Source organism: Cupressus sempervirens, chromosome 7 (genome assembly GCF_028749045.1).
Source record: "Cupressus sempervirens isolate cs-2001-9-10 chromosome 7, ASM2874904v1, whole genome shotgun sequence".
Classification (NCBI taxonomy): Eukaryota; Viridiplantae; Streptophyta; class Pinopsida; order Cupressales; family Cupressaceae; genus Cupressus; species Cupressus sempervirens.
This window is the reverse complement of record NC_143124.1, coordinates 712,168,547-712,190,516: the sequence shown is the minus strand read 5'-3', so window position 1 is coordinate 712,190,516 and position 21,970 is coordinate 712,168,547. Positions and strand designations below refer to the sequence as shown.

At 35.5% G+C, this 21,970-nt stretch overlaps 1 protein-coding gene and 1 pseudogene across 1 annotated transcript; one reads left to right on the top strand and one right to left on the bottom strand.

The window, feature by feature from the left end:
- Positions 1-4,857: 4,857 nt before the first annotated feature.
- LOC149549210 (uncharacterized) lies at positions 4,858-7,302 on the bottom strand. Its single transcript, XM_089794286.1, has one exon. It carries the CDS (start codon positions 7,300-7,302, stop codon positions 4,858-4,860), a length of 2,445 nt encoding a protein of 814 aa, XP_089650412.1.
- Positions 7,303-7,378: 76 nt separating this feature from the next.
- Positions 7,379-21,819, top strand: LOC149549209 (uncharacterized; annotated as a pseudogene).
- The last annotated feature ends 151 nt before the right edge of the window (positions 21,820-21,970 follow it).

Here is a 21,970-nt window from a genome sequence, read left to right as displayed (position 1 = left end):
ACACACAAACTAGATGTGACATTGCAATAAGAAAACTGTAATAAGAGCTAGGAGCTTGCCTAGTGATTAGGGCTCAAGACTAGACACTGCATGAAGCATTTGTAGGCATTTGAGTTTCAAGTGTCACCAGCACAAAATCAAACTAAAAAGGAAACTTGGCGAATAAAACTAAATTAAAATAGTCCTCTTGAGTAAATATCAACATTGTATGAACAATACCATTATAGTGCACTATACTTGGTACAAGTATATTGTTGGTTGAGTCCCATGACATAATGCCAATTCCTAGGTATGTTAATATGCCTACTTATCTAGGTATATCATTTTCTTATGGATAAAGGAAAATCTACTGAAAAAATAAAAGACCACTTTTTTTACAAATTCACGTAGGTATAAACCCATTAATCTCTGAAGGTAATACTCTTACTACTGTTTCACCCCAATAAATCACTAATACATTAGGGGTCAATTTGCAACGGCAAACAAATGTAATGTGCTTTTGGCTTCTTCTTTTTCAATTATAGCCCGATGACATTGCAATTGCGAAGCTAACAGGATATAAGAAAAAAAACAAGCAGCTCCACAACAAATTTCTCTTAGACCAAAGTGATCACTTCACCGTCCTTAACAGAGCACTCTTGGGTGGACTCTCGAGGATTCTCGGCCAGGTATGAAAAATGTTTACAAAGCTTCTTTACCCCTCCTCCATTTTATGTCATCAACTTCAATTGACTATTTTTTTCCTCTCCATTTGGTAAGAACGTCAACGTTACAAATTTATATCCCTATACTTGCCCTTTTGCGGGTTAATGTTTATTTGTGTAAGTAGAATGTGTTTCTTGCACTTTTTTTCTCTCTCAAAGGTTAATCAGAACGTCAACTAGCCTAGTCATTTCTAAGGATGGGGAATGTCTAGGTCTGGATGTTGAGCAATGCTTTTGTATGATTTGTAGACCTTTCTAAGGATGAATATGGTCTAGGTTTGGATGTTTACTAATGCTTCCTATTTTTTAATTTTCAATGTCAATTTGGGAAGAAAACATTGCTCATTTGCATTGACATGAAAATTATTGATCTTGGACTATAATATAGGAGGGCATGTCAAATATCGATCTATCTTTATACGTAACAACTCATCTACCTTCCCGCCCAAGATCGATTCAATTGTAGGGTTGGTCATGAATCTGCATGCAGAGGAACTTTCTTTCATGATTCCTATCCCATCCACCTGGAAGTTTAGGTGTTCGCAGATTGATTTCGTAGCTGCAAAGGTGGGGCTCACCACTATCTTATTCTTCGCCACCAGACACAATGTCAGATGGATGGATGATTTAGGGAAAGTTTGAGGCGAGGCCATTTTTGGACTCCTATTCACATTCTGACCTGAGTTGTCTTTGGTTTTTCTGGTGAAGGGGAGCAATGGAGCTGCTAAAGAAGCAGACAGAGTGGAAAGCCTCCTAGGCCAACCCCCCATAGGTTTTGCTTAGTATGCTAGTTATGTGAGCATTAATGAAAGGAAGGCCCTATTTTATTGGTTCTTTGAAGCCGTGAGGGATCTATTAGAAAGGCCTCTTGTTCTTTTGTTGAATGAAGGTAAATTCAGTCTTATTAATTAATGTCTTTCATTTTCGTTCATTAGAACATCTTCAATTTATTTATTTTTTGAAAATCAAGGTTCTAATACTGACAATTAATTTGGGGCTTTTGTAACCCTTGCAGGGTCGGCTGCTCATCTCTTGGCTATGGTGCAGTGTTGGAATAAGGGCCATTTAAAGTGCAAAAGAATTTACCTTCCCTGGGTTTAAACCCATATTTGTGGAAAAAAGGTTATTATCATTTCTCAATCCATTTTATTTCTCAATGAACAGATTATTTCTATTTTTGTGATTGTTTCTATTCAAGGACTTATAAAAGGTGGTGTTTTTAAGTAAGGGTAAGAAAGACAATTGTAATAAGAAGCTTTGATGAAATGGAAATGCTAAATAATTAGATCTGGGAATTATGGTTTATTTAAAAGAAAAGGGTAAAAAATATATTATTGACCAATTTTGACTTGAAATTAGAAGAAAATAGTAAAAGAAACATCCAACCAATCAAGCCATAGTCCCAATAAAGACTCTCACTAGATCTTTTAAAATCCTAGAGTACTCCAAAGATATGTCATTTCAATCCCCAATATTGCATAGCCCCATCTCATAAGAGACTCATTTAGCTAGATAGTTGGCCACATTGTTCCATTCCTCCATTCCCTTGAGCCAGACCGAAAAGCTACACATCTCAAATTTTGATTAATCACCACAGCCAATTGCCAATTCATTCCCTCCACTTCCTTCTTATTTAGATGAAAGTTGGATTCTTTATTTTTCAAATTTTTAAATCAATTTATATATGGAGTATTCAGAAATTTAAATATTGAAATTTATCAAAATAGTTAGATCAACATTCAACTAAATATAGTTAAATCAAAGTAGTGAGCTATATTTTCCTTAAAGTTATAGCAGTTTAATTTGATAAAGTAGTAAAGATAAAAATTTAATGGTTATATTTGCCAATGAAATAGGCTTAAAATAATTTTAATGATTTCAAAATTAAAAATCTCATATATAAACATTAGCAAAATTAGAACTTTAAAATAAAAATACTTGGTTGAAATAAAGAAAAAAGTTGAAGTGATTACAATGGTATAAGAGTCTTTCATGAAATGAAAATTCTAACTAATCAGATCCAGGAATTAAGGTTTATTTAAACTTGCCAATTCACCTTGCCTTTATTTAAAATTCTAACTTGCCAATTCACCTTGCCTTTGTTCAGCTTCCCTCTCCTTGGGAACACTCCTAATTCACCCTTTATCCAACCAACTCTTGATTTATGTATTCAAGGATTCTCATGATCCTTATAATGCCTCAATAACCTTCAAACAACATAACTAAGGAGTTCCAACCCCTACCAAGCATCAGTTCTATCTCAATCTTCAAAACTGCCTTCAAGAGGCCTGCCCAATTACCCCTGTCCTGCAAGTAATATGTACTTTACTCTCAAACTTCCCAAAAAACCTAGTAACCTCTTCACCTTTTCAAATACCCTTTACTGATTTCTTGAAACCCTATTAATCTCAATCCTTCAACCCTTAACTGGTGTACGTTTCTATGGCTGACCCTACATGCTTCTAGGCCTAATTAGCCCTCCATTTACAAAGCAACCCTATCAAGGGTATATACTCTGACCCTATAAATTTCAATATTCCTTAGTTATGAAGAAAAAAAAAGGGTTTTTTCATCCTTTGGGCCATGGAACCCCTAGTTACAACCCAGAACACCATTATTCTCCAATTCAAGCTTTTAACTAGGGCTTTCTCATAAATAACCCTACACTCACTTTTGGGATGCAAACTTCAATCCTACATCTTGTACTTAACATATCTTGACATGTTCAAAAGGAAAAGAATATCCTTATTCAGCCCAAACACTCACTGCTATACCCATGGCCCATGTTCCATGCACCCTCCAACCTGTCAACTTGCAAATTTAGTCAACCACCTTGCTTATTCTTCAAAATCCTGCATTATTAGAACCAATTACATATTGTACAGGGGTTGGATCCATCCCATAGCCACAATAACCATAGAAAGTGGATGGATCCACCCAATTACATTTTTGTTTCAATACAAAATAGTGCACTATTTTAGGACAGTCACCTTAAAGAAAGCAAAAGCTTCTGTATTCGCTTCTGGGTGTGATTGTGTATGTTTTTTAACATCAACGTTTCAGATCATACTCTATGATCCATCATCAAGATGATAAAGAGAGCTAAGAAACAGAATGATATGTTGCAGACCAAGCAAAGCAATAAGAGGAGAGGGAGAGGTAGGTGGGAGTGACATGTAAATCAAGAAAAACTACCCACTGAAGAGAGAGAAAAAACTTGAATAATAAGTTGAAAACTAAAACTAAAGAATTAAAATAACACTAATTAAAAACTAATAAGAGAAGAAAGGGAAACTAGCAAAGAGGCACTTAAGGAAAAAACCAAATAAAATGATAAGAAGAATACACATTAGGCTATATAAATGTATAAACAGAAAGGAAAGACCAAGCAAAGAAGCAAATGGAAGGATAGGGAGAAGGAAGGACATAATGGAGAAAGACAAAAACAAAAAGAGAGGGACAAGGATTGAAAAAATTAAAATTAAAAAATTAAAATTAAAATTAAAAATTAAAAATTAAAATTAAAAATGACAATAAATTAATTAATTAAAGGGAAGGAGAGACAAAAAGAGTAGGAAAAAGACCAAAAAAGAGAAACCAAATATAAATATATATGTACCTTAAAAATAAAAGTCAAAGCCTGCAAAGGAAGCGATGGGGAAAAGGGGAAAAAAAAGAAGAAGAAGAAAAATTAAAAAATTAAAAAATTAAAAAATTAATTAAAAAAGGAATCAAAATAAGGATTAAAGAGGAAGAATAATAAAGAAGGATAAATAAATAACTAAAAAATAAAAGGATAGAAATGGAAGAAACCCGAAAAAAATAAAGGAGGAACAAAAGGAGAAAGAAAGAAAAGAAAGAGAAAAATGAGAATTGACACAAAAGATTTACAAAATATACAATAAAAGAACACAACGAACAAGAAAGCTAAAAACTAATAAAGACAAAACCTAGCCTATAAATCAACAGAACCGCCTGAGGGAAAGGAGGGGGTGGGGAAGAACAAGGCCAAGGAAGGAAAGGGGGGAGGGAAGAGAGAGAAGGAGATTGGAGGCCAGAGGGAAAGGGGAGGACGAGGGGGTAGGGGGGTGGCAAGAAAGACGCAAGCGCTATAGAGATGAGAGAAGGAAGAGAAAAGAGAAAGAAGGGGGAGTCAACGGGGGGAACGATGGGGTCTGTTGATGGAAGATAACAGAGGGTGCCACGCTTGGCTAAGGGCCCAACCATCATCACGATTGAGGTTGGAAGGGTGGTTGAAAATTTCAATCGCTTCCTTCATCTTCCTCTTAAAATAGCTATCCTCTTTAGCGAGGATCTGAGTGTTCTCCAAACAAATGTGATGTTTGGTGGAGGAAGAATGCTCGGCTAGGGCCGATTTGTACACTCTATCATGCTTGATGTCAGCACTATGCTCCCTAATTCTTGTGGAGAACAATCTACCCATTTCTCCAATGTACGGAGTCCCACAAGAACAAGAAACTTTGTAGACACCTGAATCAGCGAGAGCGTTTCGAGAGTCTTTGAGAGGGGGCACGTGATTCCTGATAGTTGAAAGGGGTTTGAAGGCACAACAAACTCCTTTTTTGAGAAGGATTTTTGAAATTTTATGCGAGATGCCCTCAATGAAAGGAAGGATGACGAAGGGGGTAATGTTGTGCTGGGAAGGGGGGGTTCTTGGGGTGGAGTGAAACAACTTGGCTAGCTTGAAAGCTTTGGAAATATTTTGGTTGGTGTATCCATTGAGCCTGAAGACTTTGCAAAGGTAGGAAAGCTCATCGTCAATGTTTTCCTTGTCACAAATGCGAAGGGCCCTGAGAGCCAGGGTTTTGAGCACTCCAACTTTTTGGCGAGGGTGGTGATGGGAAGAAGAATGGAGATACAAATCAGTGTGGGTGGCTTTACGAAACACTTGATGACTTAGCAAGCCGTCCGATTTCCTTGAGAGTAAAACATCGAGAAATGGCAGACGCCCATTCCTCTCCAGCTCCATGGTGAAGGAGATACAGGGTGACACCATGTTAAGATGTGCGTGAAATTCTTCTAATTTTTGGAGACCATGAGGCCAACAAATTTTGGTGTCATCAACATAGTGTTTCCACCACTTAGGCTTGAAGGGGAAGGAGTGTAAAGCCAAATCTTCGAAGTACTCCATGTAAAGATTGGAAATGATAGGAGAAAGCGGGGAACCCATAGCTACACCATCGACTTGTTCATAAATAATATCTTGGAAGGTGAAAAAGGTGGATCTTAAACATAACTCCACTAATGTGGACACCTCTTCATTGACCTTGTGTTTGACAACTTCGATGGAGTCTGAAATGGGGACCTTGGTGAAAAGGGAGACCACATCAAAACTGACCAAAATGTCGTCATTTTCTAGTTTGGCATCTTTGATGAAGTCAAAAAAATGGTTGGAGTCTTTGATAAAAGAGTCACGCTTACCCACTAAAGGGGAGATCTGCTTCGCAAGGAACGAAGCGAGAGGGTAAGTGGGTGAGCCAATCGTATCAACAATGGGCCTGAGAGGGACGTTGGCTTTGTGGATCTTTGGGACTCCGTATATGCGGGGAGTGACTTCTTTGGAAGGAATGAGAAGTCTCTTGGTGGAATCATCAAAAGAAGAACCATTGACCGCGGCTTTGACTTTTTTGAGGATTTGGGAACACGGGTTGCGGGCTAAGATTTTGTAGCTCGCCGAATCAGAGAGGAGAGTCAGCATCTTGGAGATGTAGTCTCCCTTGTTCAAAATGACCGTGGCGTTGCCTTTATCGGCTCTAGAAATAATTAGGTCATTGTTGCGCAAAAGGTTCTTGAAAGCAAGAAATTCAGGATTAGGGATGTTGTGCTTTGGAGGCTTGGCTCGTCTAAGAGCCACAGCGCAATCTTGTCTAACCTCCTCGCGAACTTCAGATGGGAGAGCACGAATGGAGTTTTCAATTTCAGCTAGGAAGTCCACACAAGGAATGAAGCGAGGAGAGGGTGAAAAATTAAGGCCACGCTTGAGGAAATTGAAGCACAGGGGATCAATAATGGCATGCGAGAGGTTAACCACCAGCTTTGAATCCCAATCATTAATGATGGAATGTGAGGACGAGGGAGCCGGTTGGAGAATGTCGGGGCAAGGCTGGGGTGGCTTACGATGAGAGGATAGGGTAGGCAAAAAAGAGGTTGAGAGGCTTGGAAGAGAGGACCACGATGGACTCCTCACGTTGTTGGGAGTAATACAGGACAGGGGAGGGGCTCGAGAAAGGTTGAACTGGCTGGGAGCAAGATCACAGTCACAAATGCGATGTGAAGCCAAAGCGGAAATGAGAGAGAAAGGAGTGGACGTACCTGGCAATCCCGACAAAGAGCCGTTGGTGACAAGACTGATCTGTTGAGTGGCTGCAGGAGAGCCATTGGAGTCGACTAGAAGCGTGTGAGAGCCCGCCTCAGCAACGGAGGGAATCCTGGCGAGCGAGTGGAGGACAGTGGAACACGAGCTAGAATCCACATGAAGGGCTGCTGAAGAAGCGAAAGGAGGGAGCGGGGAGGGAGAACCCGCTGGAGGAGAAGATGACCCAGGCACAGGTCGCGAAAGGAGGGAGCTCTGATGCATGGAAGAATGAGAGCTAGTTACGTGCGACGCGGGCAAAGGTGAGGAGTCAGGCTTGTGGCTGAGCAGCGGGGAGGTAATGAGGGAGCTGCCTGCGTTACGAGGGGAGGCAGCTACACGCGAGGAAGGGCAGGTTGAGCGGTCAACCAATGTGAGGGGGGAAGTGATAGGATATCCGAGAAGAGATGACGAGCCCAGATTGCGTCACTCTCTTTATCATCCTGATGATGGATCATAGAGTATGATCCGAAACGTTGATGTTAAAAAACATACACAATCACACCCAGAAGCGAATACAGAATTTTATGGATTATGGAAATCTGTTACAATTAAAAGAAAAAGCTGTTAAGAAATGATTGCAAAGGGTTCTAAGAAAATTCTTAGATGTTCTTAAATACTTCCAAAACATTAGAATATAAGAAACATAAGAAAGAACCTTATTTGATACCAAACTGAATCTTAAAAAACCAGTAAAATTGTCATTGTGACAGTGAATAGCAGAATTCCTTTATTTATTTCTTTTCTTGATACATTCGCTACTCCCTCAACTACTACTCTTGTGTCTTATAAAGACCTTACTTTTCTAGACTTTTTCCCATCTAATTGACTCATAAAACTGAACCAAAGACCCCTTGGTCGCCAACTGTCCCTCATAACTATCACATGACAATAACAAACACTTTTTTAACAACACTCATTATTTGTTTTGTTATCCTTCGTGACAAGGACTTATAAAACCTTGTTTTTCATTCCTAGGGACTTCTAAAAGACTTTTAAAACAACCTTCACACCCCTATAATCTCAACTAACCCATTCAAGCCTTATTTGGCTTATGTTGCCAACATTGGCAATTTACAAGATCTTGCACTTTTAGTGCATTTTACACCAGTTAGAGCCTTATTACATTATGTAAACAATATTATTCATTTCCATCAACCTATAACTCTTCCTAGGACACTCTAGGACTTCAAATGACTTCACAATGACCCCTTACATCACATTGCCTTTTCTTGGCAATACATTACAATTTGATAACTTAAAGAAATTCCTTACATTTTGATGGCTTCAATAGCCATAATCCATCATCAAATGACTTAACATGTCTTCATTAGGCATTGATTTCCCTTGGTACCTTCATGGTCTCATTCATGACTCCTGGTGTACCCTGTAGGTTCATGTGTCCCTTGGGTGCCCCTGCACCATTGTACCACTTCACTAGATGTGTTTCCTACATCAGCCTTGTTTTTATCTTTAACAATTACATCTCAAGCAGTAGTTGTTAATGTCTACTATGAATCATTATCCAGTTGAGCATCGGTGATGTTAACTCCCTGAGCCTGCTGAGAACTTTGTTCTAGGATTGGTGCATCAAAAATATTAACTACAGATGCCTGCTGAGAATTTTGATCCAAGTTTGTGGACGTTTGATTTAAATTTTCTATCATTTCTTTAGAGGGCAAGAAAAATTCCAGCTGTCCCTATCTAACTATTTCATTTCTTCAATTTTCCCTATGGATGACCATTTCATTTCTTCAATATGCCCAATGGATGTCCCTATCTAACTATATATCTTTTAATTTCATATAATAACTAATTTATGTGCCTTTTCATGACTATGTTTGACTCATATAATTGTGATCTCTCTAGCACTATGATGTCGTTTAATATGTCTTGCTAAAGCTTGTAAATTTTGTTCCTTTTGCAATGTCATGTAATATGTCTTTCCTTGTAGCTTATATATTTTGAAATTTTTGTTAGGCCTTGTAGCTTGTATAATTTGATTGTTGGAGAGCTTCTATAGCTAAGCAAGAAGGTCGTTGCACGAGTTATAGCCACACAATCAGGTATGAAAATTGTATATTTTTTAATCTAATGTATATTTTAACTAGACTTTTAGCTTATATGTTTTGAAATTGCTTTTAGTGGCTTAATATTGTAAGGTCTCTTGAAATAAGACCTTCAAGTGGTTGGTCAAAGTTTTACAAATAATCTTATCCACAAATTTGCCTAGAGCAATTGACCGAATGTTATAAAAGGTGATTGAGTTAAATGTCTTAGGAATAAAGTCAAAGAAAGTATTTTTAAAATATTAAAGTATTTAGCTAGGTCTAAGAAGATTTGTGTACTTTCGATAGTTTTTCTTAGTTTGTGAAAGTTGTAGACCGAAGTTTTCATAGCCCAATTTTTGCTTCCTGCAAAGAATGATCATGTCAGATAATATAAGTGAAGAACAAAATAGGGAGACAATAGCTAGATTGTGGTCTAACTTGAAAAGAAAAGGTGATGGAAAAAGTTATTGTCCTTGCAAAATTTGTAAGGGCTTAAACTGTAGAAGACTGTTAATCAAAATAGTTAAGAGACATTGTAGGGAGAATGGTTGCATTGAAGGGGGGCATAACTATCATCCATTGGTAAGTTGTTCGTTATATCATTTTAACAATTTAAATACATATGAAATCACTTGATGATGAGCTGATGATCATGGTTTATTTATGTTAATCAATTTTATATAGGTTGATCTCCCCAGGGAAGTACATGATATGAACCACAAAAATCCGAAGAATATGGTTTTTGAAGTGGAGGAACATGGAGGTGCAAATATCCAAGGTAAAGATAATGATCCCATGGAAGATAACGATCATGCGCCAGAAAACAAAATTGAAGATGATGGAATAAATACATTGATCCATGACACATTTAATCCAAGCATATCTAATCATGATGATGATGATAGTCTCGATGTACATCTACTTGAGAAGGCATACGAGCCCCTATACAAAGACTCCCAAACAACTCTTCTCTCTGTTGTATTGTTGTTGTTGAACTTGAAGGTTATGAATGGTTTATCCAACATAACAATGTCACGTATGTTAAGGTATGTCATATATGTCTTTATAGTTAACAAAGGGTGAATAATGTACCACTAATATTGTTTATATTATTAACTTATATTTTTTGTTGTAGATTGATAGACAAGTTTCTGTTACCACCATCAAATATTCTACCTCGCTCATATCGAGAATTATCTGCTGTTATGAAAGATATTGGAATGGAGTATGAAGCAATACATGCTTGTCCCAATGATCATATTATATATTATAAAGAACATGAATTTTCAACACAATGCCATGTATGTCATATGAGTAGATATCGAATAGATCGACTAACAAAAAAGGTGATTAAAAGGTTCTTCGTTATAGCCCCATTATTCCACAGATGCGATAATTATTCAGGTGTAGTAGCTTGGCCCAATTTATGGATTATCATGCATGCAATAGAAGTCGAGATGACGTCATTCAAATCCCTGCGGATGGTTTGGCATTTATGTACATAGAGAAAAAGTGGCAACACTTCAAAGAAGAACCTCGTAATCTCAAGCTTTCATTGGCAGCGAACGGTGTCAATCCATTTGGAGAGATGAGATCTATTTACTCCGTGTGGCCTATTTTTGTTATCAACAATAACATTCCTCTGTGGATGTCAATAAAAGGGAGCACATTATGTTGGTAATTATTGTTCCAGGCATCTTATCATTTGATAGTTATTAATTTACATGTACTTACAAATCTTGCAATAAAATGGTCACAATAATTATGTAATGTTACTTTTCATTCAAGTAGGTAAATATCAAGTAAAAGATATGAATGTATATATTGAGCCTCTTATCAACGAGTTGGTGGAGTTATGGAATAGTGTCACTATGTATGATGTGTCTAGACCAATAGGACAAAGACAATTTCAATTCCATGCAATACTTGCATGGACAATACATGATGCCCCAGGGCTAACGCATTTTTGTGGTATGTTATAGTGAATTCAAGTTGCGCACGATAATTCTAATTATAAAAATCAACATATTTAATAATCCAATTATATCATTATCTTGTAGGTCTTCAAACAAAGGGAAAATTTGCATGTCCAGTTTGTGGTCCAAAGATGAAATCTTGTCATTCAAAAAGTTTAGGAAAGAAGGTGTTTGATGATTATAGACACTTCCTCCATAGGAATCATAAGTATCGAAGTATGAAAAAAAATCTTTTCAATGGGAAAGAAGAGACTACATCAAAGCCATGAAGAATGACACCTCGCCTATTGAAGTTGGAATATAATAGAATTAATCGTCGAGGTAATGCCATTCCACCTAATGGTTTATGTTTGTAATTTATATATTTCTATTGTGAATTTTGTTTACTAATTATGTAATTGATGATCATGAAGGTCGTCAAGGTAGTACTAACAACCTTCCAAAGGGACTAAAAAGCTATCCCAGACAATTTAGTAGGTTGCCCTACTATGAGCACTTACAAATTGTGCATTTGTTTGATACTATGCATATTGGAAAGAATATAAAAGAGACATTGTAGAAAATATTGGATGGAAGGCGTGACAACGAAAAAATTGTCAAAATTTGTAATGACATTCATGAATCCAATCATGCATTGAAGAATTTCATTCACTCAAATAGCAATAGAGATCAGATTAATATAAGTGTCCTTCCTTGGTTATTAATGGAGCAGCAAAGTGATGCCATAAAAGAAGTCATACAAAAAATTTGATTTCCCACAAGATTTGCTGTGAACATAAACAATCTCATATCAAAAAAAAGTGAATTTGGGCCAAGGCTCAAAATGCATGATAGGCATACTTTCGTCAAGGTAAGTTATGTTCTTCTATATTTACAATATATTCATAAACTATGTGTACTATTCGTTATGTTATGTTAGAAAACAATGAAATGATTGGTTTATAATTACTGCAGTACGTGCTTACTCTATCTCTCCTAGAGCACTTCAACAATAACATCAAACAAGTGATATATGATCTTGGAAAATACATGAGGTAAGCAGTAATATCTGTTCAATTTGTTGTATATAGTTATTATATTTGCAATTTGTTTTTCTTGCTATGTAATCTATTGTATATTATTTTGTAAAGTCTCGTATCTATATTTTTTTGTGACTTGAATCTCTTAATGTAGGTGGTTGTCATCTAAAGAAATTCATAAAGAAGATATAAACTATTGGAAGAGAAGAATTCCTCACTTACTCTGTGAAATGCAAAAGTGTCTACCTCCAACTTTTTTCAATGCACAAGAACACTACCTCATACACCTAGTTGAGGAGATTGAATTGTGTGGACCTGTACACACTAGGTCAATGTGGATGGTTGAGACGCACTTGAAATCTTTGAAGGCTTTGGTTCGACAAAGAGAACATCCTGAGGGTTCTATGGTAGACAGATATATGGTATACCAAACTATGGTGTACATTACTGAATATCTTCCTAAGTTTGCATCAAATATCCATGTAGATCACATTTGGGATCTCGAGACTTTTAAAAAATTAGAAGGGGAGTACTTGATGGGGAAAGGTACATTAAGGAAAGTGAGAGTAAATAAATTATAAGATGTTATTGAAATAAATTATTTCTTAATCTTCAAAATAAATTGGTTGTAAGTTGTCTATTTTTTTTTTGTACAGGTGCTCGAGAGTGGGATGCACTACATTTGTATATTGCAAACAATCTTTGATTGGATGATGGTATGGATTGAACGATGTCAACATTTTGATCACACATTAACATGGGAAGGTGTATCTTCATTGGTTAAAGAAGCTCATCGTAATGGAGATTCTAATGTTATGCAAAGGGAAATAGATTTAGCATGTGGTTCAAGAGATTTCTAGGTACGTAGAAATTTATTAATCACCTGTATGTTTATCAACTCACAATACAATAATTTTGACATGTTTCACATATTATTGCAGGTTAAACACCACAAGGCTATGTTCTATAATGGTCAAAAATTTCACATCAAAGTGTTGGATGACACAAAGAAAACTTGTGATTCAGGAATAATTGCAGTCTTTCAAGTGACTAATATTTCATCTAGAAACAACTTACATCCTCGAGAGTCTGAAAATCGATACTATGGCATTTTGGATGATATACTTGAGTGTGAATTTAGTTCCTTCAAATTATTACTCTTCATTGTCAAATGGTACAGGCTATGACTTAATCCAAATGATCCTAAAAGAACTATTATTGAACATGATAATGGATTTACAATGGTTAATACAAGGTCATTTGAGCTAGTTGGGGATGAGCCCTATGTTCTTCCAAGCCAATGTGAGCAGGTATTTTACTCAGAGGTTCCACATAAATCGGGTTGGTCATTTTTTGTTAGACATGAACCGAGAGGAAGGCCAATAAAGTATAATGTGATGGAAGAAGAAGATACCGAAGAAGTAGAAGATGATGTAGATGGTGATCACGATCGACAGTTATTGGATGATGTTCCTGACACAAATTTGCATGAAGAAGAAGAAGATGATGATGACAATGATGCTGCTACTAACGATGATGATGAAGATGATGTTGATGTTGATGATGATGATGTTGATGATGATGACGATGATGACAATGACGACGATGACGATGACAATGATGATGGTGAGGATGATGATGATGATGACGATAATGATGATGATGAGGATGATGATGATGATGATGATGATGATGATGATGATGATGATGATGATGATGATGATGATGATGAAATTTAGAGGTATGCCATCAATCCTTAATCTATTTAATATTCATTTCTTGATAGAAATATATTTGTCTTTTATGGTTACATAGTTTATTCATTATCTATTTAAAAGCTACAAGTTTCAACTACAAATAGAATACTACTAATCTAAATTAACTATAGCATTTGTAAGTGTTTAGTTTAGAAAAGGGAATTCATTAAATATCTATAAAAGGGAGTTGTACCTAGAATAAAATTCATAGGGAAAACATAATATAAGTGCTTACCCAATTTTTTGGTTAATAATTCTACCTCTATAGGTGATGCAGAGACCCTAGGTGGACTTGCCATCATTCATAACAAGAGGGACTTCCATAGTGTTCTCACAACACCAACCAAGCATCTTCATAAGATCCCTCTCCTTGATCCAAGACAAATCCATAACCTATTAGAGTGAACACCAAATCCTTATGCCACCTTAGGTTCTACATCTTTGGAATAATCCCATGAATGTCCCTCAATCCATCCAATGGATTCATCCAAGCAATCTAATCAACAAACTATCAAATGCTCACAATGCCTCAATAGGCACCAAACTTGACTTCACCTTAACTAGGTGTTTCCTCTACCTCCACACACATCAAACAACTTCAAATAGCATTTCCCCAAGGTGACTAAGTCCTCAACTCATCAACTGATACAAAAACCCAGTTTTAGCCCTTCACTAGGCCTACTTCCCTAGTAGGCTTATAATGTGAGCCTGATTTAAGTGTTATAATGTGTAACTTTTAATGTTTTTAATTTTTATGTGATGCTTATGATGGATTTGATTATGATTATGATGTGATTATGCTCATGATAATTGAATTACATTTGCAAGAAACTGAACCCCTTTTAGGAGCATCCCATACAATCTCATGGATCGACAGGTATAAGTCAATACTCCTTATAGATAGTCTATTTAATACACTTATCAATAGTAAGATTGATGTCTTCTAAGATCTCTCTCATTTGTAGGTACCAACGAATAGGTATTTGTCAGAAGTGTCTTCCTCGAGTGAGGGAAATATAGGAATAGAAGATGAAAGTGAGACATGCAATTTATCTAGAATAGGGAGATTAACTAGAGGTCAAAGGACTAGAAGGAAATTCAATAAATGCATGAAATATTTCCTTTCTCAAGGGGGGTCATGTTCTTATGATGATGAGATGGAAGGCGACATCAAGGTGCCCTTGAGGTACCAACATCTACAGAAACATTGGGTACCCAAGGAACTTCCTCCAATAAACACTAATTTTTGTGTTAACGAGAGGATATATCACATAGCACCATCATCATTACATGGTTTGGGCCTTTTTTCTATGGAGAGCATAAAGGTTTCTTACAAAAAAGTTTTTGAATTGATGGATTATGTTGGACCATGTTACGATTACAAAAGTTGGATGCATATTGTTCAATATAAAAAAAAGTATAAATAGGTATGCCCTCTCGGCAAATTATATACAACAGCAAGACAATAATCAAAGTAAAAGTGTGGCTATATACATTGATGGAAGGCCAAAAGCAACATGGAATATTGTGGGTTTTATAAATAGTACATGACCTGGGTCAACTATAAAGAAACCCAATTGTATATTTGAGGCTCGTGAGGGAAATTGTGTATTCATCTGTACAATAAAATCAATACGTGCAGGGGAAGAGCTTCTTATTGATTACGATTTGAACTGCATAGATACAAATGAGGCTACTATCATGGGGGTCATACATACTATTAAACCAACTTCTAATCAATGACTCCAACATACCATTTAGTCAATTATACGTTTGGCAACCATAAAGCCTACTGCTCAGGAAATAAAAGATAGGGGATCTGAATTGTTGCACATCTCTGAAACCTTAAAAGAAAGTATTAATGAAAATTTTAATTATAACAAGAGTTCAATAATGGTTTTTATGTTATGTTCTTTTATGGCATTAATTAAAATATGGATGCGTTGTCTTTACAGAGTTTTTTGCATGATTTCGAGCTCCATTCCCATGATGAGGGTGTTGTAGGTGGTTCAGGTAGATCACATGTTCCATTCCCCACTTGTATTTTCCACTGAATATATATAGGAATGATCATAATCATTGACAATACATGCTCAAAAAATCCTTTTTTTTAATGCTCTAACAATCTTGTCCATGCTAGTCCACATGTTCTATATTTATGCATGCTCTAACAATTTTATTCTTTAGCTTCAAATCAATTGTATCCTATGATGATGTCGTCTCCATCCAGGACAACCACAAATCTCTTTTCGACTGCTAAGTCGACAACACACAGCTTACAGGCATCGACTATTGCACCATCTACTAGTACACAAATCCCTCTTTTTCTCTCTTTTGTTATATGTTTAACTGTTATGTGTCTACGATGTAAATTGTAATGACCCCCCTTTGGTAGTCACTCAATATTTAAAAAATTTCACAATTTTATGATTCCAAACCATAAGAACTCGACTCCATTCATAGCTTGGATATACAAGGTTATGTTATAGGTCAAACTTCAATTAGTTGTCTTTAGTTATGAAAGATTGTAATATTGAAGATCATCTTCTCATGTAGTATATTATCGCAATTATATTCTGATGTAGAGTCTAGCAGCCACTTCTTCTACTAGCCTTCAGAAGGCTTTCACAATCCAAATTTTGGATCTAGGACTTGGTATAAGTCCCCTTACCCACACCGGGTATACACAAATACTGAGCCCAAATGGGGCAATCCACTTCAAAAACTTCACTCACTAAAAAAAGAAATGGTGAAAACAACCAGGACCTTCAGTCCAACCACAATCCTTAGTTTGTTTGGAATCTACCAAATCCACAACAATCCTTTGCACTTCTAGGCCTATAATCCTTGTAGCCTTTCCAATTCGTTTTCTTGTATTTTCACCAACTATCCCTCTATGGCATAGGGAATTCTCCACTATTTTAGGCACCTCTTAAGACAGTTGCTAGAATCCCAAAATTTTCTAGGATGATCTTGCTCCAACACCCTCCAAACTGCTGCTTGGTACCTAGGCCTAGTTGATCAAGTTAGGCTAGGGCTTCAAGGAAGGATGGACTAGGTGGGTTCCCAAGACCCCAATAACTTATGGAAATCCTAAAAAAATTCAATGCATCTAACTTTAGCACTCACATAGATTAGAAGTGCCTCCAAACATGACTGTCACCACAATAACAGCAAAAACCAGTCAAGCACATGGTCTTGCTTGACCTAGGGTTGGCTTGGAAAAATACTTGCCCTGCTCACAACACCTCTAACTACTAGAATCATGTAGATAGGTATTTTAACTTCCATATCCCTCAGTTTCAAAGATTTCCACCAGTGGATTTGCAAGTTAGGGCTGCATTTGTACAAGGCCCTAGAAAATAAGGCTATTCAGACCTCTTAGGACAAAAATGCTAATAACTCACAAACCACAATTGCAAATTGAATCAAATCAAATCCAAAACCTTATAAACACACATCCACCACTAATTCACTTGTAGAGTAATCATGAAAGTACTATACGGAACCATACAACCCACTATAACAGCAATTTTACCAATAAATTAGAGGTTTTTATTCATTTTCTCTAAGCATCTGCTACAACCTGATCTCTCCCTCCAACTGAGACCTCAAATGACAGATTTTTAGGCCTATATGATCATTGGAACAACCAAATAGCCATTTCCAACCATGAAACAAACAAAAAACAACTTTTTGTAATTACTGATCAACATTTTAAAAGTTGTCAGCAACTTTTAGGCATTTTTTGCATTTTTTGCAAATCGGTAAGTCTAATGAGCTTAACAAGTGCATGGTCATTTCTATAGGCCTATATTGACTCAAACACCCTATTCTAAGGCCTTTTGGTCCCATTTGAGTCACTCGGTTTATAACCACACCAAAGTGCTAATGGGCCTTACATGTGCCTTTATTACAAAATATTACCAAACATGGGCCAACTTACTAAAGTATGGACCAAACCTTGTTAAAACTTCCTAAATTGCTTGAATCCACCCTTCCATGGAGTGGGTAGGTGTCCTGCCTCCTAGGTACTTGTTCCTCTGCCTCCTAGGTTAGGTGTCGTGCACCATATTCACGTGCTTGATCATGCAATGAGATGTGAATAAATATTGCTTTTATTGATGAAATAATTGTCTAATATAATGTCCTTGATTTCATAGAATGGTTAATGGGATAATAAATCTATAGTGATGTAGTTGATATTTCAGATGAGGCTTATAAACTTACATCAAGTATGATTTCATTTCTAATGTGTATGAATTACTCCATGATAAATGGAGTTGTCTTGCTTTGATCTTCCTTAGTAGTAATCAATGCTTTCATCATCTTCAATATGTACATATATATATATATATATATATATATATATATATATATATATATATATATATGTATGTATATGTATGTACATACATATTTATGTATGTACATACATATTTATGTATGTACATACATATTTATGTATGTACATATATATATATATGTATGTACATATATATATATGTATGTACATACATATATATATACACATATATATATATGTATGTACATACATATATATGTATGTACATATATGTATGTACATACATATATATATATATGTATGTACATACATATATATATATATATGTATGTACATACATATATACATATACATATGTATATATATATGTATGTACATATATATATATATATATGTATGTACATACATATATATATACACATATGTATATATGTATGTACATACATATATATATATGTACATACATACATATATATATATATATATATATATATGTATGTACATACATATATACATATACATATGTACATACATATATATACATATACATATGTACATACATATATATATATATATATATATATACATATGTACATACATATATATATATACATGTATATATATATGTATATATATGTATATATATATGTATATATATATATATATGTATATATATATATATGTATATATATATATGTATATATATATATATATGTATATATATATATAAGTATATATATATGTATCCATTACCAAAACTATGTTGTAATTATTGGCTCTGATCTATATCTAATTTGCTTCTACCCAATAGTCACCCTTCATAAGTTACTCGAGGATTCAACAATGTCTTGGAATCCACTCAAGGAACTAGAGTTCAACTCAAGGATCAATAAGAAGTCACTGACTTAAGGATATCAACCAAACACTCCTCTATAATAGGTTCACTACCTTGATTCATTTTGAACAACTTTCAATTCACTTTGTCCATGTTTCAACTTCCCTTTCATTGGGAACACTCCTAATTCACCCTTCATGAATCAACACTTAATCTATGTCTTCAAGGATTCTCCTGATCCTTCCGATGCCTTAATAACCTTCAAACAGCATAACTAAGGAGTTCCAACCCCTACCAAGCATCAACTCTATACCAATCTTCAAAACTGCCTTTTGTAGGACTGTCCTATTAGCCCTGTCTTGCAAGCAAATTGCATTTTTCTTCCAAATTTCTCAAACACCATGGTAACTTCTCCACCTCTTCAAATACCATTTAATGAGTTCTTAAACCCCTGCAAATATCAACCTTTCAACTTGTGACTGATGAACCCTTCTATGGCCGTCTCTACAATCAATTAGGCCTAATTAGCCCTTGCCTAACAAAGTAACTACCTTTTGTGCTTATTATCAACCTCCCAAACTGAACAAAGACTCCTTGGACACCAACTGCCCTTCATAATTGTCTTATGACAGCAATAAACAGTTTTTTTTTTTTTACAACTTTTTAACATCAATTATCATTTGTTCTTTTATACTTCGTGACAAAGACTTATGAAACTTATGAAACTTTTTGCAATAGGAGCTGCAGCATCATTTCTTGAATGTTCCTATGTTCCTACTATGGGAACGATTAAGGATGTCATATTGATCGTCAGCGATGATGAAGGCATTCCATTAAAAGTAGCCAAAGTTCCAAGTACTTTAAAGTTATTATAATTCTATAGTGATATAATAGTAATTTAGTTTTTGATCACTCTTCATCAACTAATGATCCCATGATTGTTTTGTAGGGAATGATTGTTTTTTGGAAAAAACTTGGTGATGAGTGTTTGCGAATATTCAAGCCCACCCTGCGTACCTGGTGGAACATCATATCCTAACTAAAACCCCAAACCACTATTTTTATTTCATATCATTAGTAGAATAGTTTTCCTTTCCATCCATTTCTTTGAAGATTTTATTTAGGTTGTCTATGTCTTCCCGATGCAATCTTAGACTTTCCAATTGTTTCCATTTCAACATACTCTTAGGGTTAGGCTCTGGATTGTAATGTTCTCCTTGGCATATTTTCCCCATCTTTCAAGGCATTTTTTTTCATCCTTCTGAATTCAATAGTTGTCTAACGATGGGTATCCTCCCCATGAATCATCCCAAAATAAAGCTTTACTTCCCTCCATTATGTTCCATGTGGTGTGGTCTAGTATTATTTTGCTAGAGTTAGATATAAAGATCCATATTTAGGATCCTTTGGGAAATTTTGTAATTCTTAAGGCTTCCTCCCTATTTAGGTTTGCAAGGTATATCTCTCTTAAGATTCTAACCCATTTAAAATGTGGTTCATGATGAATTTTCCAAAAATAATTTTCCCCTAAAGCTTGGTTTTGATGTAGTTGATTTTTGATACTAGTTCCCCCATATCCCACTAGTTAACAAATTCTGTTCCAAGCCATAAATACAAATTTCTTATCTGTATTTGCTCCTTGTAAAAAATAATTTCCTCATTTTCTTTACAATATCCATATAATTACCCATTAGTAGAAAGATGCATGACATCAAGTATATCAAGATTGTTGTTAGTTTAAATTTCTAGCGACCACATTGCATTTTACCAATCTGCTTTAGTATTCAGAATAAATTGATTATTCAATTATGTATGCAAAAAAATTTAAATTTAACTTTTTCCTTTGTATTTGAAAACATTGACTTAGTTTTACAAAGCTACAGTTAATATTTTACTTCCTTAATGTGTTCTACAGCCTACTTCGGGAACCGCTATTATAGGGAAGGGCATTGTCATCTACAAATACCCTTCTGATCCAACTATTGCATTGGACAACTTCTCAATCATATTTTCATTCTTATCAACTGTGTTTGGGGTTGTAGCTATATTTTATCCCTACAAAGGGAAAGATGTTCCTGTGTACGCTCTCTAGAGGACCACTTCTCTGGTGGTGTTTCTCGCTATTGTTGTGTAAGTAATCACAAACATATGTCTTGATAGCTTTTGAATTTAACCATGCTAGCATTTTTTATCATCAATGTTTGGAATCTTAAAAAGAAAATAGAAAAATGATAGGTGCATTTTCAATATACTAGTCAGCACATTTTTAATATTCTTTGTCGACAGTGTATAGTCAGTTTCTTTTCCCTATTTAGGTGTTTGAGGATGTAAATGTTGAATGGAAGAGAAAATTCAAGGATTGGATAACATTGTTATAATTTAACATGAGATGAGCCAGTGCAGCTTAATCAACTAGCTATTTGAAACAACTTATTACTTTAACTTTTTCAATTTTGGATATAAATAAAAGGGTGTCTGGATAGCTAAATGTGTTTGCTCATGCTAATATCATGTATCTTTATACCAAGGCCATCTCTTTTCTCGTGGAAGCCTTGATGATGTGGGCAACAATCACAGAGAATCTACATAGAACACAAAATGTACATCATGATCTCACAACAAAATGCCCAACTGCAAAGACTGGCTTATATGGTGGAGTTGCCTTCTTGGCTTTAGATGCTTCTTTGTTTTGGCTTATATGCCAAATGCTTGCCCTTAATGCAAGGGCAGATTATGAAGAAGATGAGGAGGACATCAAAGGTCAGTATGGGCAGGTATTGACAACTAAATATAACTAAGGAATTTTATTTTTTATTTTTTACTTTGTATCTGTCGCAATTGCAACGTCAACCACAAGCATTGTGATGGGGTTGCTGTAGCGGTGACGCCAACTATTGTCACAATTTCCAAGTTGTCCTTCGCAATTGTGACGTCAGCCACAAGCATTGC